This window comes from Desmodus rotundus, chromosome 4, assembly GCF_022682495.2.
Source record: "Desmodus rotundus isolate HL8 chromosome 4, HLdesRot8A.1, whole genome shotgun sequence".
In the NCBI taxonomy this organism is placed as follows: domain Eukaryota; kingdom Metazoa; phylum Chordata; class Mammalia; order Chiroptera; family Phyllostomidae; genus Desmodus; species Desmodus rotundus.
Genome location: NC_071390.1, coordinates 100,271,930 through 100,297,162, shown reverse-complemented (window position 1 = coordinate 100,297,162; position 25,233 = coordinate 100,271,930). Strand labels below are relative to the sequence as shown.

Below are 25,233 nucleotides of genomic sequence, written 5' to 3'. Positions count from 1 at the left end.
ACTGCTGAAGCCAATCACTACAAAGTGGGTGGCTATAAACAATAGAAATTTGCCCTCTCATAGTTCTGGAGGCCAGAAGTCTGAGGTCAAGGTGTTGACAGGGTTGGTTCCTTCTGTACATTCTGAGGGAGAATCTATGTCTTCATATATCTATCTGCCTTATAAGGTCACCAATTATTGAATTTAAGGTCCACCCTAATCCCGTATGACTTCATTTTAATTTAACCAATTGCATCCACAAAGACCCTATTTCCAAGTAGGGTAACATTCTGAGTTTCCGTGTAGACAGGAATTTTGGGAGGACATTATTCAACCAACCAGGACAGCTTCTTTCTCTTTTTTCATGTATACCGTTCCTTAGTTTTGGGTTGTCTATCTTGTTTTATCTGTTGTTTTTCTGTAACTGCTTTAATGTCTTCGCATTTCTGTTCACGTTCACTACTCATCTCAGTAAAACCGTCTGTGGCAGTAATTCCGTTTTCAGCAGTGTCAGTTCTTACTTTGTTTCAAGTTAAATATATACATAAAATAAATGTAAATACATGTGTGTATAAGTAGGCACTTTTATTGTAATTAAGGTTGTCTTTATTGTATAACAAGCGTAGATTTTCAGGTTTCAGTTTCTTTGTCTTTAATACTTGTTCAACTGGTAGTTAAAAACAACAACAAAAACCAAGAACCTGCTCATCCCCAGCGGCCATCTCTTTGTTTCAGTTTTATTGCTGTCTAACAAAGTACCCAAAAGCCAGTGGTGTAAAACAGCCATTTTAATTTGCTTACCCTTTCGCGGGCGAGGAATTCAGAGGGCCCAGCACAGCAGTTTTCGCTTAAGCCTTGCTTGGTGGCAGTCACGCTGGTGTGGGCTACAGTCTTCTGAGGACTCACCTGGGCTGGGTGTGTGCAGTGACTCAGTTGACGATGCCTGTCCGCTGGCGTTTCAGCTGGCTGCGGCCATTGCCTGGAACATCTGCTTATGATCTCAGGGTATTTAATAGCCAAACTGAGCATCCAAAGAGAAGCTGCATAGCCTTTTCTGATCCAGTCTTAGAAGTCACGCATTGTCATTTTCAGTACATTTTTTTTTTCATTCTGGAGCGGAATGGTCTTTTTCTTTTGCAAGTCTAATGAATCACCATGGTTTATTTCACAACGTGGTGCCCTGAGCAGGAAGCAAACCCACAACCTTTGGTGTACCAGAGGCCACTCCAACCGACCGAGCCACCGGGCCAGGGCTGCAAAGCTCTTTTTAATTAAAGAAGAGTTGACATATAATATTATATTAGTTTCAGGGGTACAACATACACTTGACACTTATATACTTTATGAAGTGATCACCACGAGAAGTCTAGTAACCGTCTATGACCGTACAAAGTTATTGTGATGATACTTACTGTATTCCCTATACTGAACTTTACATCCCCATGACTTATTTATGTTATAATTATAACTTTGTGTCTCTTAATCCTTTTCACCTTTTTGTCTGTGCTCCTACTGCCCAAGCATCTGGCAACTAACAGTTTGTTCTCTGTATCTTTGAGTATGTTTTGTTTGTTCATTCGTCTAAAGTTCATTTAGTTTAAATAACCATTCTGACAGCTGTGAGAATGTACTGTTTTCAGTACATTCTTTTTTCGGCCACAAGTGAGTCCTAAGGCCAGCCCAGACTGAAGGGCAGGGAATAAGGCTATACCTGTTGATGTGACAGGGGCAAAGTCACATTATAGAAGAGCTTGCAGGATGGGAAGTAATTGTTGTGGCCATGTTTGGAAAATATAATATGCTATACTCATATTAATAAAGTATTTATTTATTTATTTTTAGAGCGAGGGGAAGGGGGAGAGAAAGGGAGAGAAACATCAAGGTGTGGTTGCCTCTCACATACCTGCTACTGGGGACCTGGCTGGCAATCCAGGCATGTGCCCTGACTGGGAACTGAACCAGCTACCCTTGGTTCACAGGTCTGCACTCAATCCACTGAGCCACACCAACCAAGGCTAATACAAGTTTTTAATGTATGAAGCAATTTGCACTGTATTGGTCCTCTCAACCTACCCTCCTTCTATTTTTTTTAGCCAGCCTTCCATATGACCATGACTTCTTTCAAGAGCATCGTGCATTAGACTTCAGTGTTCTATCTTGTGCCTCATAGCTACTTCTGTTATGAATTCTGTAATTACACATTCACCAAGGTGGCAAGCAGTATCGCATAAACGTGCTCTTGCCTTTTCCTTTTCTTTCCTTTCATTGTTTAGTGAATCGACATCATTGGTAGAGGAAAGTGAGTTGAAATGAGGTTAGTTTTTCAAGGTTGATTATAATCAGAAATTGGATTTCCAGGTACTTTTAACTATGAGAGAAGATGATCCAGGGATATAGAGGTTACTTAATAATGCTTCACTTTTGTCCTTTTTCTTTTGTCAGAAGTAATTTGGGCATATAACTTTGTTTTAAAATTGTTACACAGCTTTGGAATACTAGTAACAAGAAGACAGTGAATATCTACCCAACTTTGTCTAATATTAAAATTGATTAAGCTCTTTGAGGTTTATCAGCAATTTCTGGATACCTTTGGTCATAGATAGGAGTTATTAAATACATAAATGCTTATTACACTTAAATATAGATGTTTTTCTATCTTAGTGGTAAATCGTATAGAGAAATACTTGTAAGATTGTTACTGAGAGAATGCTGTGCATAATGAGTGTACTTAAGCCTGTATTACAATTCGTTATTACTGAGTATTACCCTTCTAACTTGACGTGTGGAATCTGTGTGGACTGGGTTATTTTAGGCTTGTCTGGAGCAGGGAAGACCACAGTGAGCATGGCTTTGGAGGAGTACTTGGTCTGCCATGGCATTCCGTGCTATACTTTGGACGGTGACAATATTCGCCAAGGTCTCAATAAAAATCTTGGTTTTAGTCCTGAAGACAGAGAAGAGAATGTTCGACGCATTGCAGAAGTGGCTAAGCTGTTTGCAGACGCTGGCTTAGTGTGCATCACAAGTTTCATCTCGCCTTACACTCAGGTATGTGTCTTCGTGCTGACTGTATTTGTTGGGGATGTGGCATTCCGAAAAGCAAATAGTTTACACATTAACATGTGCTTGGAGGCTAAATCCAAATTAAAATGATTAACCTACAACATTTTTATGCTGCAACTTTCTGAGTAAACTCATTTTTAACAAAATCTACTGTAAATCTCCTCTCCCCCAAAGTATAATCAAAGTTGTTGGCCTTAAGCCAGAGGCCAAATTATTTTAAACTGAGTGTTTTATTTAATATGTTTATAAAAAAATACTCAACAGCTATCAGGTACCAGGGAAAATCTTGTTTCTTGACATGTGTCCTGCCCATGTTAGTTTCTTTGCTTCAAATTCTGGAGTCTCATCTCTCATCGTATTCCTCCTATTTCAGAGACCATAGCAGCATCAATTCACTTTTTTGCGTTTCCATGAAAAAGGGTTTCTCACCGCAAACTTTCGTTTCCCCCACTGAAAGGCACTCTTCTCCTTCCTGCTCCTCCCCTCTTCTCAGCCTCATTCAGAACCAATTAGGTATTTCCTCCTCTTGAGTACCTTCCTGTTCCCGAAACCTCAGGTTTTGTTGCATACCTCTCATTGCTGTTCTTGTTACTGTACCTTAGCACATTGTTTTCTTATAAATACCAGTTGTTAGGTTGATGGTGGTAATGGCAGCAGTAGTAGTAAAAATAATAGTGATAAGAGTAGCTAATATTTTTTGAATATTTACTTTACACTGGTAACTATTGTGAAGTGCTTTTATGTGAATTAACCCATTTAGTTCTCGTCACCCAGTAGGAAGGTGGAGGTGAGGAAACAGGTGGAAATTTCCCAGGCCGCACGCTGTAGGTGGAGGAGCAAGGATTTATACCTAGACGGTGTCCCTGGAAGCCATGCTCTTGCCTGCTGTCCTTTGCTGCTCCTTCAGGGCCAGAACTACATCTTATTTATCTTTGTAATCTTGATGCCAAGACGTGCTCGTGGAACATAGTAGATATTTAGTATTTGTTAAGTGATAGCATAACCCTTAGGACGCCCAGATATTAGAGAACAGGGAAGTTAGTTGAGTGGCTAATGGCAGGGGCTTTGGAGTCAGACACCGTGAGCTGAAATCTCAGCTCTGCCTATTACTGTTACAACTGTGGCCAGTTCCATTAAGCTTCCTAGGCTCAGATAATGCCTGTCTCTTAGGGTCGCTCTGAAGATTGCATTCAAAGCTCTCAGCAAGTGGCCCGGTGTGTAATACGTATTCAGTATGTATAATAAATACTAGCACAACTCTAGTACTGTCATTAATAAATTTGGATGGTGACTTAGACCTTAAAAAAAACGAACAACAAAATTTGAGCTGTAAGATTTATAGATAAGTGTCAAGTTGAGTGTTAATCTTATAGGTTCACTTAGTTGAACCATGTCAAGAGTCCTAAAAGATTTTGTGAAGAGTAGCTACTTTTCTTTCTGAAATGTTGGACTCTGTGTCAGTGTATCAGTTTAAAGTGTATTGATAATGAAGAATGAGAGGTGTTTAGAGTTCCTGAATCCTTGGATATAAACAGAATTTGTAGTTACAAAATAACAGTGATAGTTGTGCACCTTCTGGGGATCTTTGCACGTGTTGGAAAAGGAGCAAGTCAGTGACACCTGCTTTGGAGAGCTGGGTGTCTGAAAGGATGTGCGGATCTGAGTTTTGGACCCCTGTTGCCTTAGTGTGGAGCAAAACTTTTGTTAATCTCATCTCTCAGAGCACTAAGAGTGAAATTTGGACTGTGATTAGAGCATATCAGTATCTGTGATACTGTTTGGATTGAATCATATAATATATGATACGTGCATTTTTCCGTGTCACCACTGAACATGAGCATCTTGGTTCTAAAATAAACCTGATTGTTTCTCTTTATGAGGAGTTAGTATGGTAGGTAGTCTGGCAGGAACATCAGATGTGAACAGTTCATCTTGAGGCAAGGGATTAGGTAAGCGTGTCTAAAAGGTGCTGTGGAAGATTCATAGAGGAGATGGTTGAAATGGGTCACGGAGGATGAATTGGATTATACCCTGTAACAGACCGGAGGGAGAAAGCTATTTCAGACAGAGCAGACAGTACAGTATTTACAAAAGCATGAGCGTGGGAGGGCATTTGGTGTCTGGGGGACTCTAGGTAGTTTGGTCAGACCGCTGCGCAGGGTGAACGTGAGGGGCAGTGAAGCCAGAGTAATTTGCAGAGGCCTGATGCTGAACGCTGGTCTGTGCAGGCCCCACAGGTAGCTAACAGTTTGAGATTGTGCCGGGGAATGTTGTCATTGAGTTTGCCCCTTAGTGGGGTCACTCTTGAAGCCCGGAATGAGAATGGCCTGGAGGTAAAAGACTGGTTAGGAGGTTTTTGGAGTGAATTTGAACAGCGGCCATGGGAATAGAAAAGATGGGGACATACTGAAGGGCTGTTGAGCAGTGGCAGCAGAGGACTTGGGGCCTCGTTGAGTATTGCTTTTTGGGGGGTGGGGTGTGAAGGATGGTGCTTTCTGAGGAAAGATGGCATGACTGAGTTGGAAGATACTGGCTAGGAAGGGAGAGGTTGAATATTTCATGGCAGGTGGGTTAGAACTGAAGTGCTAATGCAGTGTCGAAGTGGTGATGATCACTGAGTCGTTGAGAAATTGGTTCTGGAGCTCAGGAAAGTAGAACTGAGATGCAGATTTAGGAGTCATTAACTTCATTGGTTGAAACCTAGATAAAGTTGAGTGTAGAGAAGAGCGTATGGAGTGAGAGGAGCTCCACTGACAGAAACTTGGGAACACCTTCATTTAATAAAAGGTCAGCTGCAGCATGAGATCACAGCTTAATAATCACTCTGCCAGATGCTGTGGTTATAAATCTAGTGAAATGATTTTCATATATCAGAGTAAGGTCTTCAACAGAGGTATATGGTGGGGACTCTGAGAACCCAAAAAAGCAGGGGCTGTCGGTCAGTCTGGGCATGCACGAAGGCTCTCTGGATGTCACCTTTTAGGTGTGCTGGGAGGGAGCAGCTTGCTTTAGCTAGGAGAGCGCTGCAGGGTGTGTGGGGGAGTGTTTCTTCCAGGGAGATGGCAAAGACATAAGCCTGAACAGCTAGGCAGAGATGAGGGGTTCGTGTCTCTCAGAATTCCTAATGGACCTTCACGTGTAGCGTGAAGCTGCTTTCATGCCCACTCAGGCTGAGGGTGAACATTACCAGGGAGTGGCCTGAAGACACCTGCATTGGAGCTGGACTCTGGCTCAGGTTCCTCATCAAATCTAAGGGAAAGTTTTTATGGGGCATCCATTGTTTTCCCTCCTGGAATTCCTCCAATAGCTCAGATTTTAAGAATTGTATGCCTTTTAAAATTGTTATGAAGAATGGGTGTGTTATCCTAATAATTTCTTGGATTTTTTGTTTAAATTTTAAAAACATAAATATTATCTAACACTTCTTTTTACTCATCCTTGATATTCACATGGTACCTTTGATTTGTATAAGTGCTTTTTATTGTTTCTGTACCTGCCTTTTTTTTTCTAAGGACCGCAACAATGCAAGGCAAATTCACGAGGGGGCAAGTTTACCTTTCTTTGAAGTATTTGTTGATGCTCCTCTGCATGTTTGTGAACAGAGGGATGTCAAAGGACTCTATAAAAAAGCACGGGCTGGAGAAATTAAAGGTAAGGAATGTTTTTTCCCAGTTTCTCTTGGCTTAGGTATTTTACCTTACCATATCTGAGATTGATAACCTCTCCTAAGAGCCCGGCAGTATTCAAATGACTTGGAGCTCCTTGAGTTGAGGAAGTGGGTCTTATTCCACTGTTGTGGCTCTTAGGCATCGCAGCAGTACCTGGCACTGATGTGCCTAGTGACTGCCACTGATCACGTTGGACTCCTAATCAGAAGACAGAATTTTAGAGGGTTGGGACTTTGGGGGCTGGTGAAAACCTATTTGATAGAATTAGGTGCCAGCATTAGATGGGGTATCAGTGGCTAGCTGCTGCCACTTCAGCTCTTTGTTCCATTGGTAATGTAGGAAATTTCAGAACCAATGGGGAAAATGCCTGAATTATAAGCATCTGAGAGCAAGGACAGTGTCTTTTCTTATATATAGCAAAGTGCTTGGAATGACTGCTTATTCATTCTGGGTACAGTTGTTGAATTAGATTGAATTAACACTGCATCCATCAAAATATATACATCTTGCTTTTTAGGTTTTATGATCTGCCTCAAGAGTTTCAGCAATGATGAGCTTTGGGACATAGAAGGAGACATTTAGAACCTGTCTGTCGTGGGTGGTCTTTGACACCAATCATATTATTTATCTTCTAGACATCCTTTGACATTAGTTCTGTCATTAACAGAAGCAGGGCCTGCCAACGTTAAAAAAAAAATCAAAGATGTATTACTCAGTGAGACTTGTTTAGAAATCAGTGATCCATGAAGGTAACTTTTTTTTTACTTTTCCAAATGGGAGTGTGATAGCCTGGGACTGTGGCAGGAGTTCCAGTAGCTCTGTGAATTGTAGATTTTGGCATTCAGCTTCTGGCCCTGAAAAGAAAAGGTGGAATGGGAGGGAAAATGCTTGTTATTCTGGGCTCTTCTGTGTTTTGGACATGGGAAGGCTTTTGTGGTTGAGTCAAATTCCACCTGCTGTGGGAGGCCTGGTTCCTTGGCCAAGGCTGATATCCACCAATTGTGCCACCATGGAGACCCAGTTTCTCTGATTAAGATGGCACTTTCTTAACGCAGAGAGGACAGGCTGCATGGCCTGAATAATTTATGACAAGGATAGGGAAACCAGTTAAACTCTTTAACTTCTCTATTGCCCTCTCTCTGTTGATGGCCAGTTTTCACTTCAGTTTGTTTTAAGTGAGTTTTGGCAAAGAGAAGCAAAATATGTCCAGGATCCTTTTACTTACTTTAAATCTTTTACTCATTTTAATTGTAGTTGGTTTTGTTGTTTTTGCAAACATGGATCATTGCGGGAGGTAGATTTTTCTGCCTGGCTGGAGTAAAACTACTTGTGAGCAGGGGCGATACCTTGAGCATTTTTATAACATTAGAATTTAGTTCCTGGCCCAAAAGCGTAATACCTGGCAAACACATAGCAAATGCTTGTTGGATGGCTTAGAAGGGGAGTGCATATCAGATGCTCAACACACATTTATCAGCGCTTTCTATTTGCAAGGTATAAATTTGGTGCTTGGGATGCAGAGATGAATAATACTGCATTCAAAATGCCCTGAGTCGCTTGCAGTGTGCATTCTGTGTCTGGGAGTGTGTTTGTATTAGTCCAGTTTTCTATGTGTTACTTGTTTAATTTCCTGAGAGTTTCTCAATTCCTCTGTTTAGACACTGATAAAATGCTCCTCAGGTTAAAATATGTATATGTGGATGTGTGTACGCACCCTTATTTTAGGTTTGCCATGGTGCTAGAGTTCCCGATTGTAGAGGTGTCTGCTTTTAAAAGTCACTCATTAGATGGCACTCAAAAAGTTCTCTATCATTGCTGTTTCTGTGCCTTGATGGTAAACATTCAGGACAGATGAGATGGCGTACATTCAGCAAACCTCAGGATTTTGTAGGTCTTTAGGTATTTACAAAACTGTAAATGTGTTGCTCTGTCAGCCATTCTAATATGCAGATTATTTTCATGATTACTGCTCAGGTAGTTACTCTCTGCTTGAATATAAATGTTTTCCTTACAACGTACGTGAATTATAATCACTGATGGGATAAACTAGCTAGGAAGACAGTTTCTTGACTTTTAAAATGTTAAGCCAGGTTTTCTAATGTACTGATAGCCGAGCTTTGCTGCACATTAGCATTACCTGGGGACCTTTTAAAAACCAGTGCCAAGGCTGTCCCCAGACCAATGAAATCAGAATCTCATGGGAGTGGGACACAGTGGTTCCATTGTGTAGCTGCATTTGAGAATCAGAGCTTAAAAACTAATGTTTTAACCAGAATTGGTTTTCCCCTAGCTAGTTTATTGTGACTCACCACTGAATACTGATGAGAATATTAAGTAAAGCAGAGGTTTCTTCCTGGATTTAGGAATTCATGTGATACTTAAAAATAGGAAATAGAAAAAATGAAATGAGGGCTATAACTTATAGTATGTAATTTAGAACTCTTTGGAGAACTGTTGCTCTTAGTAGTAATGATTTTAAATTCATGTTTACCCTTTCAGTCCCAGGATGGCCTAAGCATTCCAAGGCAGACAGGCCTTGTGTGACTTGGACGCGGGTGGTGGCAGAAGTGTAAGATGGGAATAGCAAATCTTCAGCTCAGCCCATTCCTGGGAAACATCCGTATTCTTTCTTTTTTTGGCAGTTAGGTGGGAAAATCTAAATGGTAGTTAATACTACATTGATTATGTTTGACTGTGAAATGTATTTTGTGGTATAACAGTTGCCTTCCTAATTTGCGGTTTGCTTACGCTAATAGTAGTTACTTTGTCTTGCCTCAACACTTAATCTGGTGGCAGAAGACGCCTGCAGAGCTTCAGTGTGGCTGTAGATAATCTCTGTGAGTGAAATAGACTGATTTGGGGTCAGGTCCGCATTGATAGGAAAAGACCTTGTCAGTTTCAGTGTTCATGCCCAGGGTTTAGGGACGGTGTTCCGCATTCCTGTGGAGAAATGGTGTTAATTCCTATGTCTTCCCAGGCAGTTTAGGCATAAAAAAAAGTGTCAGAAGTATAGTTGATGTTCATTAATTGAAGATTCCATATTTTCAGATTGGTACTAACTTCAACATAGTAGACACTTGCACTGATGAAACAAGTGTAACTTAGTTTTATTTCTCACCCTCCTTTATTACCTGGTACCTTTTATAGGTTTCACTGGGATTGATTCTGAGTATGAGAAACCAGAGGCCCCGGAATTGGTGCTGAAAACAGACTCCTGCGATGTCAATGACTGTGTCCAGCAAGTTGTGGAACTTCTACAGGAGCGGGTAAGAGAAGGTCACAGAGGGAATCACCAGGGACTAATTCTCTCCGTGTGTAACCATGCCCTCTGAAAAAAGGTGGTGGTGCTGCGGAGGAATATCTGTATTTTAAATTCTTTATAGCGCTCACAGTTTTCTGTATGTGCGCATCTCTGTGTTAGGTGTTGGGGGGCACTGTGTATGCACAGCGTATGAATATCGCATCAGTGTAACCCGCAGGAGACTTTACAGCCAGTAGTGTTTTATTTCACCAGTAATTCTACCGCACGAGCACCTAACAGATAAAATTCAGCCTTGACTTATTCACCTTTACAACTTGGCATTGTTACATTTTTTTTCAGTTAAGGTAGTGCCCATGGCAGCCAGCCTCTCCTAGAAGCTGGGAGGCCTTGGAGGGGAGTCTTCTGCGTCCTCACGTGCATCAGCAGAACCTGGTTTGCACCAGGTCAGGGTCCTGGGCCAAGAGTTTCCTCCCCCTCCCTCTGTTTGGCAGATGATACATAAATCCATTAATTTTTTCTTTTATAACAGGATGTGGAATTTAAAAATACTATTGAGGGAAGCCTACACACACATACACATATACAAGACTACTTCTGTTCTGGAATGTGTCCTCCATTGATTTTCTCCACAAAGTTGAATCTTAACCGAGCATTAGGGCCCACGAATGAATTCCTGACGTTCAGCCGAGAGTCCCCGGTTAGGTGGTGATCGAGGCGTCTGTTTGCCTGCTGCACCCTTACTGCAAGGGGACTCGATATAATACGCATTTTCCGTGGTAGACTTCTTCTCCTTTGTGATCCGGGGGTGGCTGATGCAGTTCAGCTTCACTGTCATCACAAAGGCATTTGTGAGGTTGTCCAAAGGTGGGTTATGTGAGCTCACATAGTAGAGTTTGAATATAGGTTAGGAGGTGAAGAGGTCGAATACGTGGAGTGCAGTGATGTTTTAAAGCAAGGAAGGATAACCAAATCATCGTAGGTTTATAGCGTGTGTTTTGAATGGGGATATGAAGATTAGAGCTTCTACATTGCCCCTTGCTGTGTGTAAGAATACAAGCGTGTGGGCTAGGAGCAAATGTCATCGGCAGAGGTGGAGACCATCAACAGTAACTCCCATTAGTTCTTACCACATACAAGGCCCTGTTTTAGGTACTTCAATAGCACTATTGTGTTTAATTTGTATTAAAACTCTGGGAAGTACAATAGTTATAATTATCCTCATTTTACTGACAAGGAAACCAGTTCAGGGAGATGAAGTTGTTTGTCCCAGGGAAGCTCAGTTGGCAGAGTAGGATTTGAACACAGTCTGGTGGGTTCTGCAGCCCATACCCTTGTCTTTCTACTGCACGGCTTTCCTAATAGCTAGATGCTTTCAATTTCTAGCTCATTTCTGAAATACGAATTTTTTAAAAAACTATTTCACATTCTTTGTCCATTTGCTCCCTAAGTGTAGTTGGAATTAAGAAATTGAGAAGAATGGGCAGTTTATTGACTTAGTATTACTTCAGAGCAGATCAAGATGACACTGTCTGGGCTGGAAAGAATGTTTACCATGTAAAGAAAGAAACTGCCGTGCCTGTCCTTGGTTAGTATGGAATGTCTGTTCTCCTTAGTGTGAAATAAGAAAGTGTTTGTAGGTCACCTAATTTACCTCAGGGAGCTGAGACGCATTTTACCAGATGAATTATGATTTACTTAGGCCCCAAGACCCAGATCCAAGTGGTTAATGAGTTGACTTGGGTTTATGCCAGTATAACAAAAACTTCCTTTCTAAAACAGTCAAGCTAATTAAATTATCTCCTCTTCAGGGTCAGTTTGTTAGACTTCGAGGGTTTTTCCTCGCACCAACCCCTTCTGTTTCTCTGACACCAGTGGGAGTCCAACAATTCATTTCAGTTCTGACACAATCTATTCAGAGTTAGCTCAGACCCCACAGACCTCACAGGACTGCCTCTACTTCAGATGTCGGCTTCAAATAGGGTGCCCAGGCTATCAACGTTTTTGCCCTGCTGACTGCGAATTTGAGGGTTCCCATGATGCCTGCCCCAGCTTCAATAATTCCACTCGCAGAACCTGGGATAGCACTTTACTTACTATTACCAGGTTGTCATAAAGGGTACATACAGCTCAGGAACTGCAAACTAGAAGAGATGCACAGGGCAAGGGATGGGGCGGGGAGAGGCGTGGAGCTTCCATGTTCTCTGTGAGCACGCTACCCTCAGTGTATACTGCAGCCCAGCCCTCTGCATCTTTATTTTTTTTTAAGATTTTGTTTATTTTTAGGGGAAGGGGGACAAATAGGGGGAGAGAAACATCAATGTGTGGTTGCCTCTCACATCCCCCCTAATGCAGGCATGTGCCCTGACTGGGAATCGAACTAGTGACCTTTTGGTTCACAGGCCAGCACTCAATCACTGGGCCACACCAGCCAGGGCTGCATCTGTCCTTTAGGGGTTTTTATGGAGGTTTTATCATGCAGGGATGATTGATTAAGTCTTTGGCTATTGGCAGTTAAATTCAATCTCCAGTCTCCCACCCACAATCATCTAGGATTAGAGCTGAAGTTCCGATCCTCTAATGACTTGGTTTTCTGGACTGAGTCCCTCGGCCTAAAGCAGCCATTTTCAACCTTTTTCATTTCATGGTCCACATAAACTAATTACTAAAATTCTGTGCACACCAAAAAGTGTTATATTTTTTGTTTATCTGACAAAAATATAGGTATAATTTTGATTCATTTATACCGGAGGGCTGTTTTTGTGTTGGCTATTGTCACATTTTTATTTGACAGACTAAGGGAAAAGGGAGAGTTCAGTGCCCTTGACTTAGTCAGGTATTACACGTTTTAAACATTCTTCCTGCACACTGGTTGAAAATTGCTGGTCTTGAGCCATCTCGTTATTCTACCAAAGACACTCTTACCACTCAGGACATTCTAGGGGTTTTCAGAGCTGTATGCCAGCCCCCCCACTAGCTGGTGTGGCTCGGTGGGTTGAGCGCTGGCCTGCCAACCGAAAGGTTGCAGGTTTGGTTCCCGGTCAGGGCACATGCCTGAGTCGTGGGCTAGGTCCCCAGGTGGGGACGTGTGGGAGGCAACTGATTGAGGTTTCTCTCCCAAATTGATGTTTATCTCCCTCTGTTTTTCCCTCCCTTCCCCTCTCTGTAAAAATAAATGAATAAAATCTGTTTTTTTTAAAAAAGAGCCCTATGCCAGAACATGGGGATGAAGACCAAATATATATTTCCCATTGTACCACCATTTTTTATAAAAGCAAAGCAAGTAGTATGTTTTGGGACTTAAAGAGAATGCAGGTGTTTGAGAAGTGCTTTCGCTGTGGTAGTAAATGGAAGGTTTTCTATCTGTTGTTTGGAATTGCTTTGCAGAGACTCTTCTGAAATGAATTCTACCAGGAATTGTGTTAATCTTCTTTACTAAGAAGTGGCATTGGTTTCACTGTCCAAGAAAAATGTTTTCAGTGCGCTGTGCAATGGATGGGTGTTTTAGGAGGATGGGCATTTTGGTTAGCGTAACATCCTCCATCATCTCTGGCTCGTCTTACCTGTCTTTTGTTCTGGCCTATGTGATATCACGGGAGAGGTTAATGTGGTCGTTTACATAGAGACTGAATTTCTCAGTATTTTGTCAGAGCATGTTTATTTGCTCATGTGCTTCAGGTGGCATATATTTATTCAAGAAAATGGAAGACACTGAGAAACACTGAGGATTTTGGATGAAAACTTTTTTCCTAACCCCTGAGTGGTCACTAGATGGCCTGCTAGGATTATGTTCTAACGTGGTGCATTGTGACATGAGGAAGTAGGTTTCTTACTGCTCGTTTTAATCTAAAGGGATATTTTAAATACTGTTTTTTAAACCTACCAGGAACTCTAGGTTTACTATTGCTATAAGTTATTTAAAGGCTTGTCGTTTTATAAAATGGTGGGTTAGAGCTCTAAATGGATTTTACTCTGCACATCAAAAACCAGACTTTGCAGCTCTGTTTTAAAGCGTTGCCAGAGTGTTGTTTGGTGCTCATGCTTTGGATGCATGTAGTTTAGAGGATAGAAATTTAACATGTACCTAAAGCGATGCATGAGCTGGAATGTGTAAATATGTGGAGCAGATTTGGCTGAAGAGAAAATTGCACAAAATACTTAAAACTTAAAATATGGAATCACTATGTTTATTAACATGTTCAGCGTTCTTTAGGAAGATCCAAAAGAGAGGGCAAGAGCTACTGTGTACTTTCAGGTAGTGAATGTAGTGGATATTGTTTTCAGGCCCTGCAGTTTCCAGATAAAAGCCGATAGTTGTCTGAACAAAGATATGGATACAGCACATGTGAGATCTTGGACTGCACTTAGTCAAGCAAAACGCGTTTTCAGTGCTCATGTTAGTTTTTAAATTAATATTTAGACATTCGTAATACCTAACCCACCTCATTGGAGCAGGTGAATTGTTTCCTGACCCCATAGTCAGGGAGACTCTTAGGGTTGCCCCTGGACCCCCTTAACCGTGAAATGCTGGGTGACTGGGAGCTCTGAAGATTAGAAAAGGGGTTTAGCTATGTAAACACTTGCTCCTGGCCTGGCTTAGGATCTGTTTTTGTTTTAAAGTAAATTCCCTGAAATAAAGGTTTTTGTATGTACAATTTGAAGAAGAACATACTGTTTTTAAATAGCTGACTGTGTCTCTGGAAGTCCCAGTGAATCCTCCCCAAATTGGGAAGCCCATGCAGCAGGGACGTCACATTCTGTTGCCCTTGTCTCATGCCAAGGTGGTTTTGCTCCCATTAGAAGTTTAGTAGTGGTTTTGGAAACTAAAGCGATTTGTTGCTACTAGGATGTGCCAGAAACTGGCTTTGTTTGCATTTTAAAAATTCTTTTTGTATTCCTGGTAGTTCTCTTCTCTCTACACTTAGAATCTGCCTAGAACTTGCTTTCTCTGAGCAAATGTTCCATGTTCGTCTTGATTCATGCTGTTAACGTTTGTGTTAATTGCAAAAATATTCACTTTATGAATCCTTTTAGAAGAGAAAAACCTTTGGAACTTTTATTTGGCACTGGTTATCAGAAGAACTTGCTATCTAAGTTGTGAGACAAATTCATTTTAAAATATTGCTGGATATGAATTTTGAAAAATGAAGAATTTTGTGAAATGCTTGTAAGGAAAAATTATTTTGACTCAGAAATAGGAAAAAATTTTCTCTTTCTTGAAAACAAAGGTATTATAGCATCTATACATACAAAGCTGAACATTACTAAAAATTCATTCATGCTAAAGCTATGGCTTTATTAGTGCACAAAACATTAAAAAATAATTTAGTTGGGCTAATAGTATAAATGAGTATAAATGCTGCCCTTTCCTGTTCAAAGTAGTTCTCTTGGAGACACTTAGATTTGCTCACAAACTGTTTATACCTTTGTTTTTTTTCTCTGGGTATGGTTGGAAGGAAACTCTACACACAGTAAATAGAAACATTGGTTAGTTCCCAGTTCCTGCTTTGAACATCTCTTCAGAGGGAATCGATCGACGTCAGGAGTGTACTCCCCTGCGTTGTGACGTTCTGGAGGGGCGTGACTCCGGGGTGGAGGCCGGGGGCACAGAGCCAGCCACGTGGGGCGTTGCGGGAGCAGTGCGCTGCTGCTCTCCCTCAGTGTTTGTGAGCTGACTCTATGGTGCTGGTTTCGGAAACCAGCTAACTATGACCTTGTATCCAACGAAGATCAAAAGAGTAGTTTGTTGGATGCTGTCCTCTGACCTTCCAAGCTTGTCGACAATTATCAGTGGTAAATGTCGGGGAGGGAAAGGGTAGTCAACCCGCAGCACCACCTAAGAAAGGTATTCTAATGCAGGGTTCAGAGATGGCAAAAATGCTTTATGCAGAGTTGTCATATCATTGAAGTTGAGAATGAAATTCTTGTCTTCCCTGGAGTCCCTGTGTCATTTGTTCCCATACTGGGTTCTGGTTTCGAATTCCTAAGAAGTCTGGAGTGGTGGAAATGATGGGATTTCAAAACGCTGGTTGAAAATCGTTTACGTGGAAATGCTTAGGCCCAACTGAAATGTTGAGTATCTTTACTTTTTATCAATAACTTTATCAACACAGAAATATCACATGCTGACTAGAACCCTGGGAATTATAAATGTTTAATAAACTCTTGAAAATAAACTAAGAACAACTTGTGTGACAAAATCATAACTTAGTTTTCATAGGAGAAACAGTAAAGGGTTTTTTTGTTTTGGGGAAAATAGTATTGAGGTCTCAGTTTCAACACTTATCAATTAATTAACCATATACCTCAGGAAAATAACCTACTCTCTGTGGCTTCACTTCTGTCTTCTGTAAAATGGGAAACAACAGTAGTGCCTGCCTGCCTCAGAATTGTACCGATGACTCTACGAGTTAATGTGTCGAGTGCTTAGAAATGTTCCTGGCATGTAGCAAGCAAACTGTAATTGCTGTTTATTGAGTATTTATTGCGTGTTAACTGCAGTGGAAGACAGTATAGTCGGGATTTAGAACAAGTTAATAACCATTCTCCCGAGCTCAATGTCCTCATCGGTGAAAGGAGACTAGCAAGCGGTTTCTTCTACCTTCACGGGTAGAACTGATGGTGTGTCCCTGAAGTTTTGTGATTAATGGAAATACTTAAATTTAAGTCTGTTTTGTCATACCCTTTCTCACAAAAGTCCTAATGAATGTCAGACTTTCTGTCTGGAGAATTTTAATTCTTGATTTTGCAGCTGGGAAAATGTATATGTCAGCTTTACAGATCCAAGAAGCTAATTGAACATATAGGGTGTGTGTGCAGTTCACTTAATGCACATTACATTATTGTTCCAGGAAAAGTTGATTCTGAATTTTTATTTTCTAGCTGATGAAGTAATAGGCTTTGTACAGACTGCTGAAACTATTAATTTCCCTGTAATGTGCCTGTGGGCGAAAAACATTTGGAAGGGAATATACAAAAATGATAATAACCGTATATAGGGTGATTTGTTTTTCTCATTTCCTAATTCTCTTTACTGCTATTTTCTACTTTAAAAGTATATTAAATGTATGAAAACACATGTATTAAATATAATGTATTAAAATAGTTCCTGGAGATAGAAGGCACAGAATGGGCTGTGTTAAGTTAATCTATTTCTCTTGTTAGATATAAAGAAGAGTCTTTTTTATATGTGATTTTCTCTTCACATGCACAGTGGAATCAAGTATAAATTGGGTATATTTACTTACCACTTCTTTGACATTCCCCCTCCCCCAGCAAAATTTAAGGCCTGTCCTCTTTAGCTTGGGTTCATGGAGATAATCTACTTCATTCATAAAGGTGTAGAGTATTTATATCCACAAAGAGAAGACAGAGCTGGTGGACACTGTCCTTCCTCCACCATTGTTCTCTAATGCCCTGATGCAGTCTTTACCATCAGTAAAGACAACAAATACCTTGGCTGTGGGTGACTGCCAGGCGCGGAATTGCAAAAGATGGTCTGGAAGGGTTATGAAGTGTCCTGTGCTGTGCGGGATTTGTGCTTCACACACATACTTTTACACTCTCCTCCTGTGGGCAGCAGGGAGGGCCCTCAAGGGACACTAAGGGGCCTCCGGAAAGTGCCCTTCGTATCTGTGCTCCAGGAGCAACCTAGCTGACTGACCTTGGTATGGCAGCAAGCAGTGTTTCCTTATTTCTTTTCTGTCCTTTAATTTCATCATTTCTTTTCTTTTTGTTTTCCTTCATGTTTATTCTCCTTATTGATTCTTGGGTTTAGGATGAGAAACATCAGAGGCCTTGAATTTACCAGTAGGATGAGCCTGTTTTTGGCACATGATTTAGCCGGTGCCGAACTGTCTCTCTTTTGTTCCTCCTCTGAGGGAACAGAGTGTTGGAGAAACGTGGAATAAGTGTTTCTAGGGTCTCAGAACCACAGGGACTGCCTGAGCAATGCCACCCCACCTTTCGTGAGATCCTCTCGCTTCGCTATGCTTGTCCGGCTCTGCTTTTTTCCTCTACTGAAGATGTTCATGTAAGACCAAATATAAGCTGAAGCTTCTTCCCAAACTTACTCCTCAGGAAAAATAGCAGGGAGTGTCCTTGAAAACCTGGTTCTTCCATTATTATTTATTTTGAATAACCTTTTTTGTTATTGTTTTGTATTTTTTTGCTGGACTTCATGGAGCAGTTTTAGGGTCACAGCACAGCTGAGTGGAGAGTATGGAGAGTGAGTTCCCACACGCGCCCTGCTCCCTCTGCACCGTGCGCCTCTCCTACTGTCGACATCCGTCACCATCTGTCACTGGACTGGCACATCGGTTACAGCTGATGAGCCTCACTGACACATCTTTGTCACCCAAATTTGTAATTTACATCAGGATGGTACATTCTCTGGGTTTTTGACAAATACATCCACCTTTATAGTATCATACAGAATAGTTTTATTGCCCTAGAAAATCCTCAGTCCTCTGTCTATTCATCCCTCCCTCCACCCTCACCTCCCCCACTCCACCCTCACCTCCCCCACTCCACCCTTACCTCCCCCACTCCACCCTCACCCCCAACCCTGGCAACCATTGCTTTTTTCTATCTCCGTAGTTTTGCCTTTTCCAGAATGTCATGTTGATAGAATTACATAGTACGTAGCCTTTTCAGATTGGCTTCTTTTTCCAACATGTCTTTTCATGGCTTCCTAGCTCGTTTCTTTTCTGAGTTGCATAACATCCCGTTGTCTAGATGTACCACAGTTTATTCATTCATCTGCCGAAGGACTTCCCAGTTGTTTCAAGTTTTGACAAATATGAATTAGGCTGCTATGAATATCTGTGTACAGGTTTTTGTGTGAATATAAGTTTTCAACTTATTTTGGTAAATACCAAGGAGCATGATTGCTGGATTGTATGGTAAGAGTTTATTTAGTTTTATAAGGAGCCACCAAATTGTCTTCCCAAGTTTCTGCACCATTTTGCATTCCCACCAACAATGAGTGAGAGTTTCTGTTGCTCTGTATTTTCATAGTTTTTGGTATCATAGTTGTTTTTGGATTTTGACCGTTCTAATAGGTCTGTAGTAGTTTTAAATTGCATTTCCCTGATGACATATGATGTAGTGTAGTGTTCAATATACTTATTTGTAATCTGTTTATCTTCTTTGGTGAGGTGTTTACTCAGATCTTTGGCCCATTTTGTAATCATGTTTTTGTATTGTTGAGTTTTAAGAGTTCTTTTTATATTTTGGATAACAGTCCTTTTTTAGATAGGCATTTTGCAAATATTTTGTTCTAATATGTGGCTTGTCAGTTCTTATTCTGAGAATTACTTTATTTTGAATTACAAAATATTGCTTGGCTGAGATACATGTATGAAAAGCTGTTAATCAGTGCCAGTTTTATATGCTTATCGAGATTATGTAATAGATTTGGCTTTAAGAATTTAAAGTAATTAAATATACTTAGTAATTAGTCCTAGGAGTATGACAAATGCGAGCGAGCCGTGTAACGGTTACCGATGAGCAGCGTGTGAGTGCCTGTGTTGTGGTAACTACAAATAGATTCTTGAAGGATAATGAGGATGAGCCCTGCCCGATGTAATGTAAGTGAGTACTTGCAGTTTGCATGGAATTTCCGGACTGCATTTCATATGGGATCCAAAGTGCTGTTTCTCACACCTGCGGTGGTGGGAGTACGGCTGGCGTGCTCTGGAGCACTGTGTTGCTTCACTGAAAAGGTGGCTTAACTGACATGGTTTCATCACATGCTAAAGATAATGGGTGTGTTTAGAGTGGGGTTTTTTGGGGGGGGGCGGGGAGAGGGGCTTGTTTCCAAATTCTTTTTATCATTACCTCTTCAAGGTCGTGTCTTCTCTGCATTTGCCTGATTTTGACATATATGGTACATTCTAGGAATTTCTTTCTCACTAGATAATGAGACATTATGTGTAATGACTTCCTGTATGGGCGATTCTGTCTGCTTGAAAGTAGGCCAGCCGACATTTGGAAAATTGACTGGGCAGGGACAGCATTCAAATCCCTCTTTTATACTTCTTTTTTAAGTCTTATTTTGAAATTTTAATTTTCTTCATTAAGATACCTTTTGAAGAACTGTACATTGTTGAATCAAATGTTTAATTGTACTTTTGTTTTTGTACAGGACATTGTACCTGTAGATGCCTCTTATGAAGTAAAAGAACTGTATGTGCCAGAAAATAAACTTCATTTGGCAAAAACAGATGCAGAAACATTACCAGCATTGAAAATCAATAAAGTGAGTGCCGTGTTGCTTTTCGTAACACACAATTTAGCCTTATATTCAGTCGGCAGTCTGTAAAAGTTGTAGTTTCGTAGTTGCGTTTGAAGGCATGGGTAGCTGTGCTGTGTGTCACAGTTTCCAGCGTAGGAGATGTGTCTGAGTTGTAAAACCATATTCCCCAAATACCATGGCTTTGATTTTCTTTTAGTCATAACATTTATTTATTTTTAAATATCAAAGAACAAAGATGGTGCAAGATTTTTAGGCTTATCAGAACACCTGGGTTCTAGAAGGTTGAGAAATACTAATGTGTAATAATTAATTGAAAATTAATAATTAATTAAAAAAAGAACCTTTCTTTTGCTTTAAACATATGTTCTTATTCCCCTGCCAAAACCCCGACTCCTCCATTCTTATATTATTAAGAATATTTCTGTTGCATATCTTAGCTCTAATGTTATGTTCTGTAAGTGAGTACTTGCAGTTTGCATGAATATTAGGTATTTTCCCAATAAAAAGCAGCTTAAACTAGATATGATGACAGTGGAAATTATAATTTATGTTTCAAGTCTTAGAGAATTTTAAGTCATCGTTAAGTACACTCTAAAAACAGACAGGGATGAGAACCAGACTAGAAGAAGAATGACAATGAATGAATATGAATCCAGGTCAGTCAGACTTGACAGCTCAGAAAGACAGTAGCCTTTTCTTAATGTGAACTTTCCTTCAATACAGTGGTTTATTCTTTGCAACAGCAGTATGAAAAATAATTAATTAAAAACTTCACGGTAAGTCAGGTAACATTACTAGGTTGGGCTGCCATAACAAATACCACAGACTAGATGGCCTAAACAGTAGAAATTCAGTTTGTCACAGTTCTGGAGGTTGGAAAGGCCAAGATCTAGGTGCTGGCTGAGCTGGTTTCGGGTGAGGCTCTCTTCATGGCGTGAGAACATCTGCCTTCCCACCGTATCCTCACAGGGTAGAGGGAGGGAGCTCCGGTGTTTCTTCCTCTCCTTATTAGGGAGCCAACCTGTTGGATTAGGACCCACCACTATGATGTCATTTAGCCATTATCACTTCCTCATAGGCCCTACCTCCAAATACACTCACACTGGGGGTTAGGACTTGGATGTGATCTTCAGGGGACACAAACATTCAGTCCATAATAGATACCATCTTGAATTGGATTCTAATATAGACAAATAGTGGCTATGGTCAAAGGTAGAAGAAAAAACTACAATGAAGACTCAACATGAAATAATTAGGTGCATGAATATAATTTTTCCTATGACTTGAAGTAGGGGAATTTGATTTTTCAGTGGAACACGCTGGCCAGCCTACTTTAGAAATAAATAGTAAGCGACATTTTACCGCACACGACTTGGCCAGGTGCTTCATCTTTTCTCATTTGGGAGCCACTGTTATTGTATACAGTACCTAGTTAAAAATGAGTGCACACTGCTTACATTTATGACCTATAGATCATCATTTCTTTAACATTCTAATGGGATAGACTAGACATCTTAAAGTTCAAGTACAATCTTTGTAAATGAAGGGTACTCTGTCATTGGGGAGGGACCGATTTTGGTATTTTTAATTAAAGTTTAGTTTAGGACCGTGGTTGTCAGAGAGTAGTTTTCAGACCATCATTGTTAGCATTTTTTGAGAACCTGTTCGAGATACAAAATCTCGGAGCCTACAGCAAACTGACTGAAATCAAAAACTGAATCAGAAATTGGGAGGTGGAGCAGTTTTCATTTTAACAAGTCTTGCGGTAGTTTCTTATACATATTAATGTTAGGGAACCACTGGTTTGGGAGGTGCTGTCCTTATTGGAAATGCTTGCAAGCCTAATGTTACATAAACTTATTAAGAGACATATGTGTTTTTCTAGTGCCTTTACTCTTTATTAGATTTGTATAATCTGTAGTCATTTTGAAATATTTCCATCACTTTCGAAATTAAATTCCTAAAGCCACTACCGCTTTTGTTTGAGTACATGACAAGTACATGACAAGTACATGACATAGAAGATCTTCCTTTCTCCTTTTCTAGGTGGATATGCAGTGGGTGCAGGTTTTGGCGGAAGGTTGGGCCACCCCCCTGAACGGCTTTATGAGAGAGAGGGAGTACTTGCAGTGTCTTCATTTTGATTGTCTTCTGGATGGTGAGACATCTTACCTTCGGTATTACATTGAGTGTGGAAGAGATATTATTACACAGTTGCAGGGACTCGTCACTGTTTCTATAGAGAAGTGGTACCATTCTAATGAAGGTAGCATTTTAAGACTTAAGTTATAGCAATACTAGACATTTTATGTGGATAGTAAGATCTGTGTTCCACTTTTTGTTTCTCCAATTGTGATTTATTGCAGGGGGAGAAGGAAAACCTGAGGAGTGAAAATGAATTTCAAAAGCAAATAGTTTCCCTATGCATTTCTACCTGACCATTTTTGTCTCCCCGAAAAGTGCACATACTTCTCAGTTTTGCTCTGCCGAAGCCTGTGCTTGCTTAAGCCAGACTTTCTAGTCGGGAGTCAGGGAGTCAAGTTAAGAAATCCTGAAATAGGTAGTTAAAAGGATGGTTCTTCCTATTCTTTTAAAACACTAAAAAAAAAGTGCCAAAGAAATTGATGTTCAGTATATTGTAATTCCCATCTAGCTACCTTATACTTTGTACACTGTTAGTAGGATTAATTTACCACCTTAAAGAAAATATTGTTAAATGTCACAGAACCCCACTAAATTGCTACCACATCCTACTGTATTACGACTTTTTAAAACTGGGGAATGAAATACATATTAGAAAATGTAATTTCTCATCATTCTTCTCAAGAAGTTTTATCACAAGAACATAAGGATTAAATACTGCTTTTTGATTTTCTTCTTTGGGACTCACGGTAGCGTCTTTGTGGACTGCATCCCACGTAATAATTTAGTCTTGGATGTAGTGCAAATCTATACTGTACAAGTGGTGGTAATTTTCAAATAGCCAAGCAGTTATCAAAGAAGTTATGCCATGATTTCCCAAAAAAGTATGGTTTCTATTTGGTATGTAAATAAGATTCACATAGGAATTTGACAGCGCATCTTATTTTTCTAATCTGTGCGTGATGAGTAGAAAAAGGAACTTTCAGAGCTTGAAAGGCTGGGAACTGAGAATGTGCCTTGAGTCTCAGTGGAACATATTTTGGTTTAAAAGGAGCACTGATTGCTTACTGCCTTTGCTTCTTGGCCAGTGATGGCTGACATTTGTTCAATTCTGATTAAAAACCAAGAAACAAAAAACTTTTTGGGTGTTTTTGTCTTCCTTTCTTAAGGATACCCAAGTATACTCAAGTATACTTAACTTGCCACTTAAAAGGTAATTATCAGCAAGGATTTAAATTTTTCCTGAAAAATTCCTCAACCACTTTGTCTTATTCATATATTGGAGATGTTTAGTATGTTTTTGGTGATATTAAGCTTAACTTGTTGATTTTTCCTTGTTAAACAGGTTTTTTTTTTTACTTCTGTGATTCTGTACCATAGTTTTCCCCCAAAAGACAGTTTCGTGAATTGTTGTGAGGATTGCTACACACACTGTTGATTTTCTTAATATTTGCTGTTTTTTTAAACCTCTGTTGCTTGTTCCGTCTCCTGATTTTCTGTGCCAGGCAGCAGCTGAACACGGTCAGTGTCCCCTGAAGTGAAGGGTGGGTCTGTAAGGCCGGTCTTAATCCAGACTGTGTGTGTGTTTGTGCCCTGCAGGGGGTGTCATTAACTTGTCAGTGCCTATAGTTCTGTCGGCTGCGCGGGAGGATAAAGAGAGGCTGGACGGCTGCACGGCATTTGCTCTGATATATGAGGGCCGCCGCGTGGCTATTCTTCGCAATCCAGAGTTTTTTGAGCACAGGAAGGAAGAACGTTGTGCCCGACAATGGGGAACGACATGCAAGAACCACCCCTACATCAAGGTCCTGTACAAACATTGCTGCATTTTATCTTGATTTACAAATAATGTTTGTGCTGAAAATGTAGGCGTTACCTATTGACTGTTCCATCGGAACTGTTAATATTTTGCAGAATCAAGACTGGATCTTAGATTAGCGTGATGAGAATTTGGTGTTGTCATTTGGTCCAGATAAATATCTGTTCAACAACTGTTTAAACGTCTACTGTACACTGGGCACGGAGCTAGATGCAGGTGCTGGGCATATAGGGTGATGGGCATGGCAAGCACAGTCTCTACACACTTGGAGCTCTTACCTTGCGTGGTGGAGCGGACGTTAATCACTCGTGTACTTTCAGTAGGACGTGTCGGGGTGCTGTGTGGGAGCCCTTGGCAGGGGGGTTTATCTGGTCTGGGTTTCTAATTGAACGTTGTATTTCTGGTATGAAAACAGTGCAATATATTTAGTCTCCCCAGAGTGCCTCATGTATTTTACATATTATATGTGACATGTTATCATTGGAGTCAAATCTCTGTCACTTGTTAGCTGTTTTAAAGTACACTTTGAGCATTAAAAGAAACGAAGTGAAATTGTAGTAGCTTTATCTAGAAAATTTCTGTAACATCTGTTTAGATCATGGCAATGTGCTAAATCTCATTTTATTGTCTCATGAAGGACAAAAAAGTGATAACTTTTTAAAATAGGGGATATATTTTTTTTGAAAATAAGGAGGTTGAACTTGTGTTGGTGTTGGGCATTCCTTCCATGTTAAAATCCTATAGTTATTAATAACAGGTAAACATAGTCTCTAAAACATGCTCGTGTAAATTCTTCGAGCCACATAGCAAACCTGTGGGGTGGCTGGCATGTGCATCTTACACATGGAGAAAGTGGGACTTACAGGGGATAAATGCTCAACCAAAATTACGCAGCTAAGAGGTGGGAGGAAGGTCTGATTTCAGCCCAGATCACTCTGGGCATCAAAGCCATCCACCTTGCGTAATCACAGCAGATAGTAATTACTGGTGTATTTGGAGTTTCACATACCTGCCATGTAGGCTGTGTCACTGCAGGATGCTCTTC

The 25,233-nt window shown here is 40.5% G+C and overlaps 1 protein-coding gene across 6 annotated transcripts in view; it reads left to right on the top strand.

Annotated features, from left to right (window-relative positions):
• Positions 1-25,233, top strand: part of PAPSS1 (3'-phosphoadenosine 5'-phosphosulfate synthase 1) — an 87,362-nt gene that overhangs the window by 14,555 nt on the left and 47,574 nt on the right. For all 6 annotated transcript variants that reach the window (XM_045187247.3, XM_024551220.4, XM_045187233.2 and 3 more), the window contains 6 exons: positions 2,792-3,027; positions 6,555-6,693; positions 9,858-9,976; positions 20,117-20,230; positions 22,274-22,385; positions 23,969-24,174. In XM_045187247.3, coding sequence (XP_045043182.1) covers positions 2,824-3,027; positions 6,555-6,693; positions 9,858-9,976; positions 20,117-20,230; positions 22,274-22,385; positions 23,969-24,174 — 894 coding nt within the window. In that variant the 5' untranslated portion in view covers positions 2,792-2,823. The remainder of the gene's footprint in view (positions 1-2,791; positions 3,028-6,554; positions 6,694-9,857; positions 9,977-20,116; positions 20,231-22,273; positions 22,386-23,968; positions 24,175-25,233) is intronic.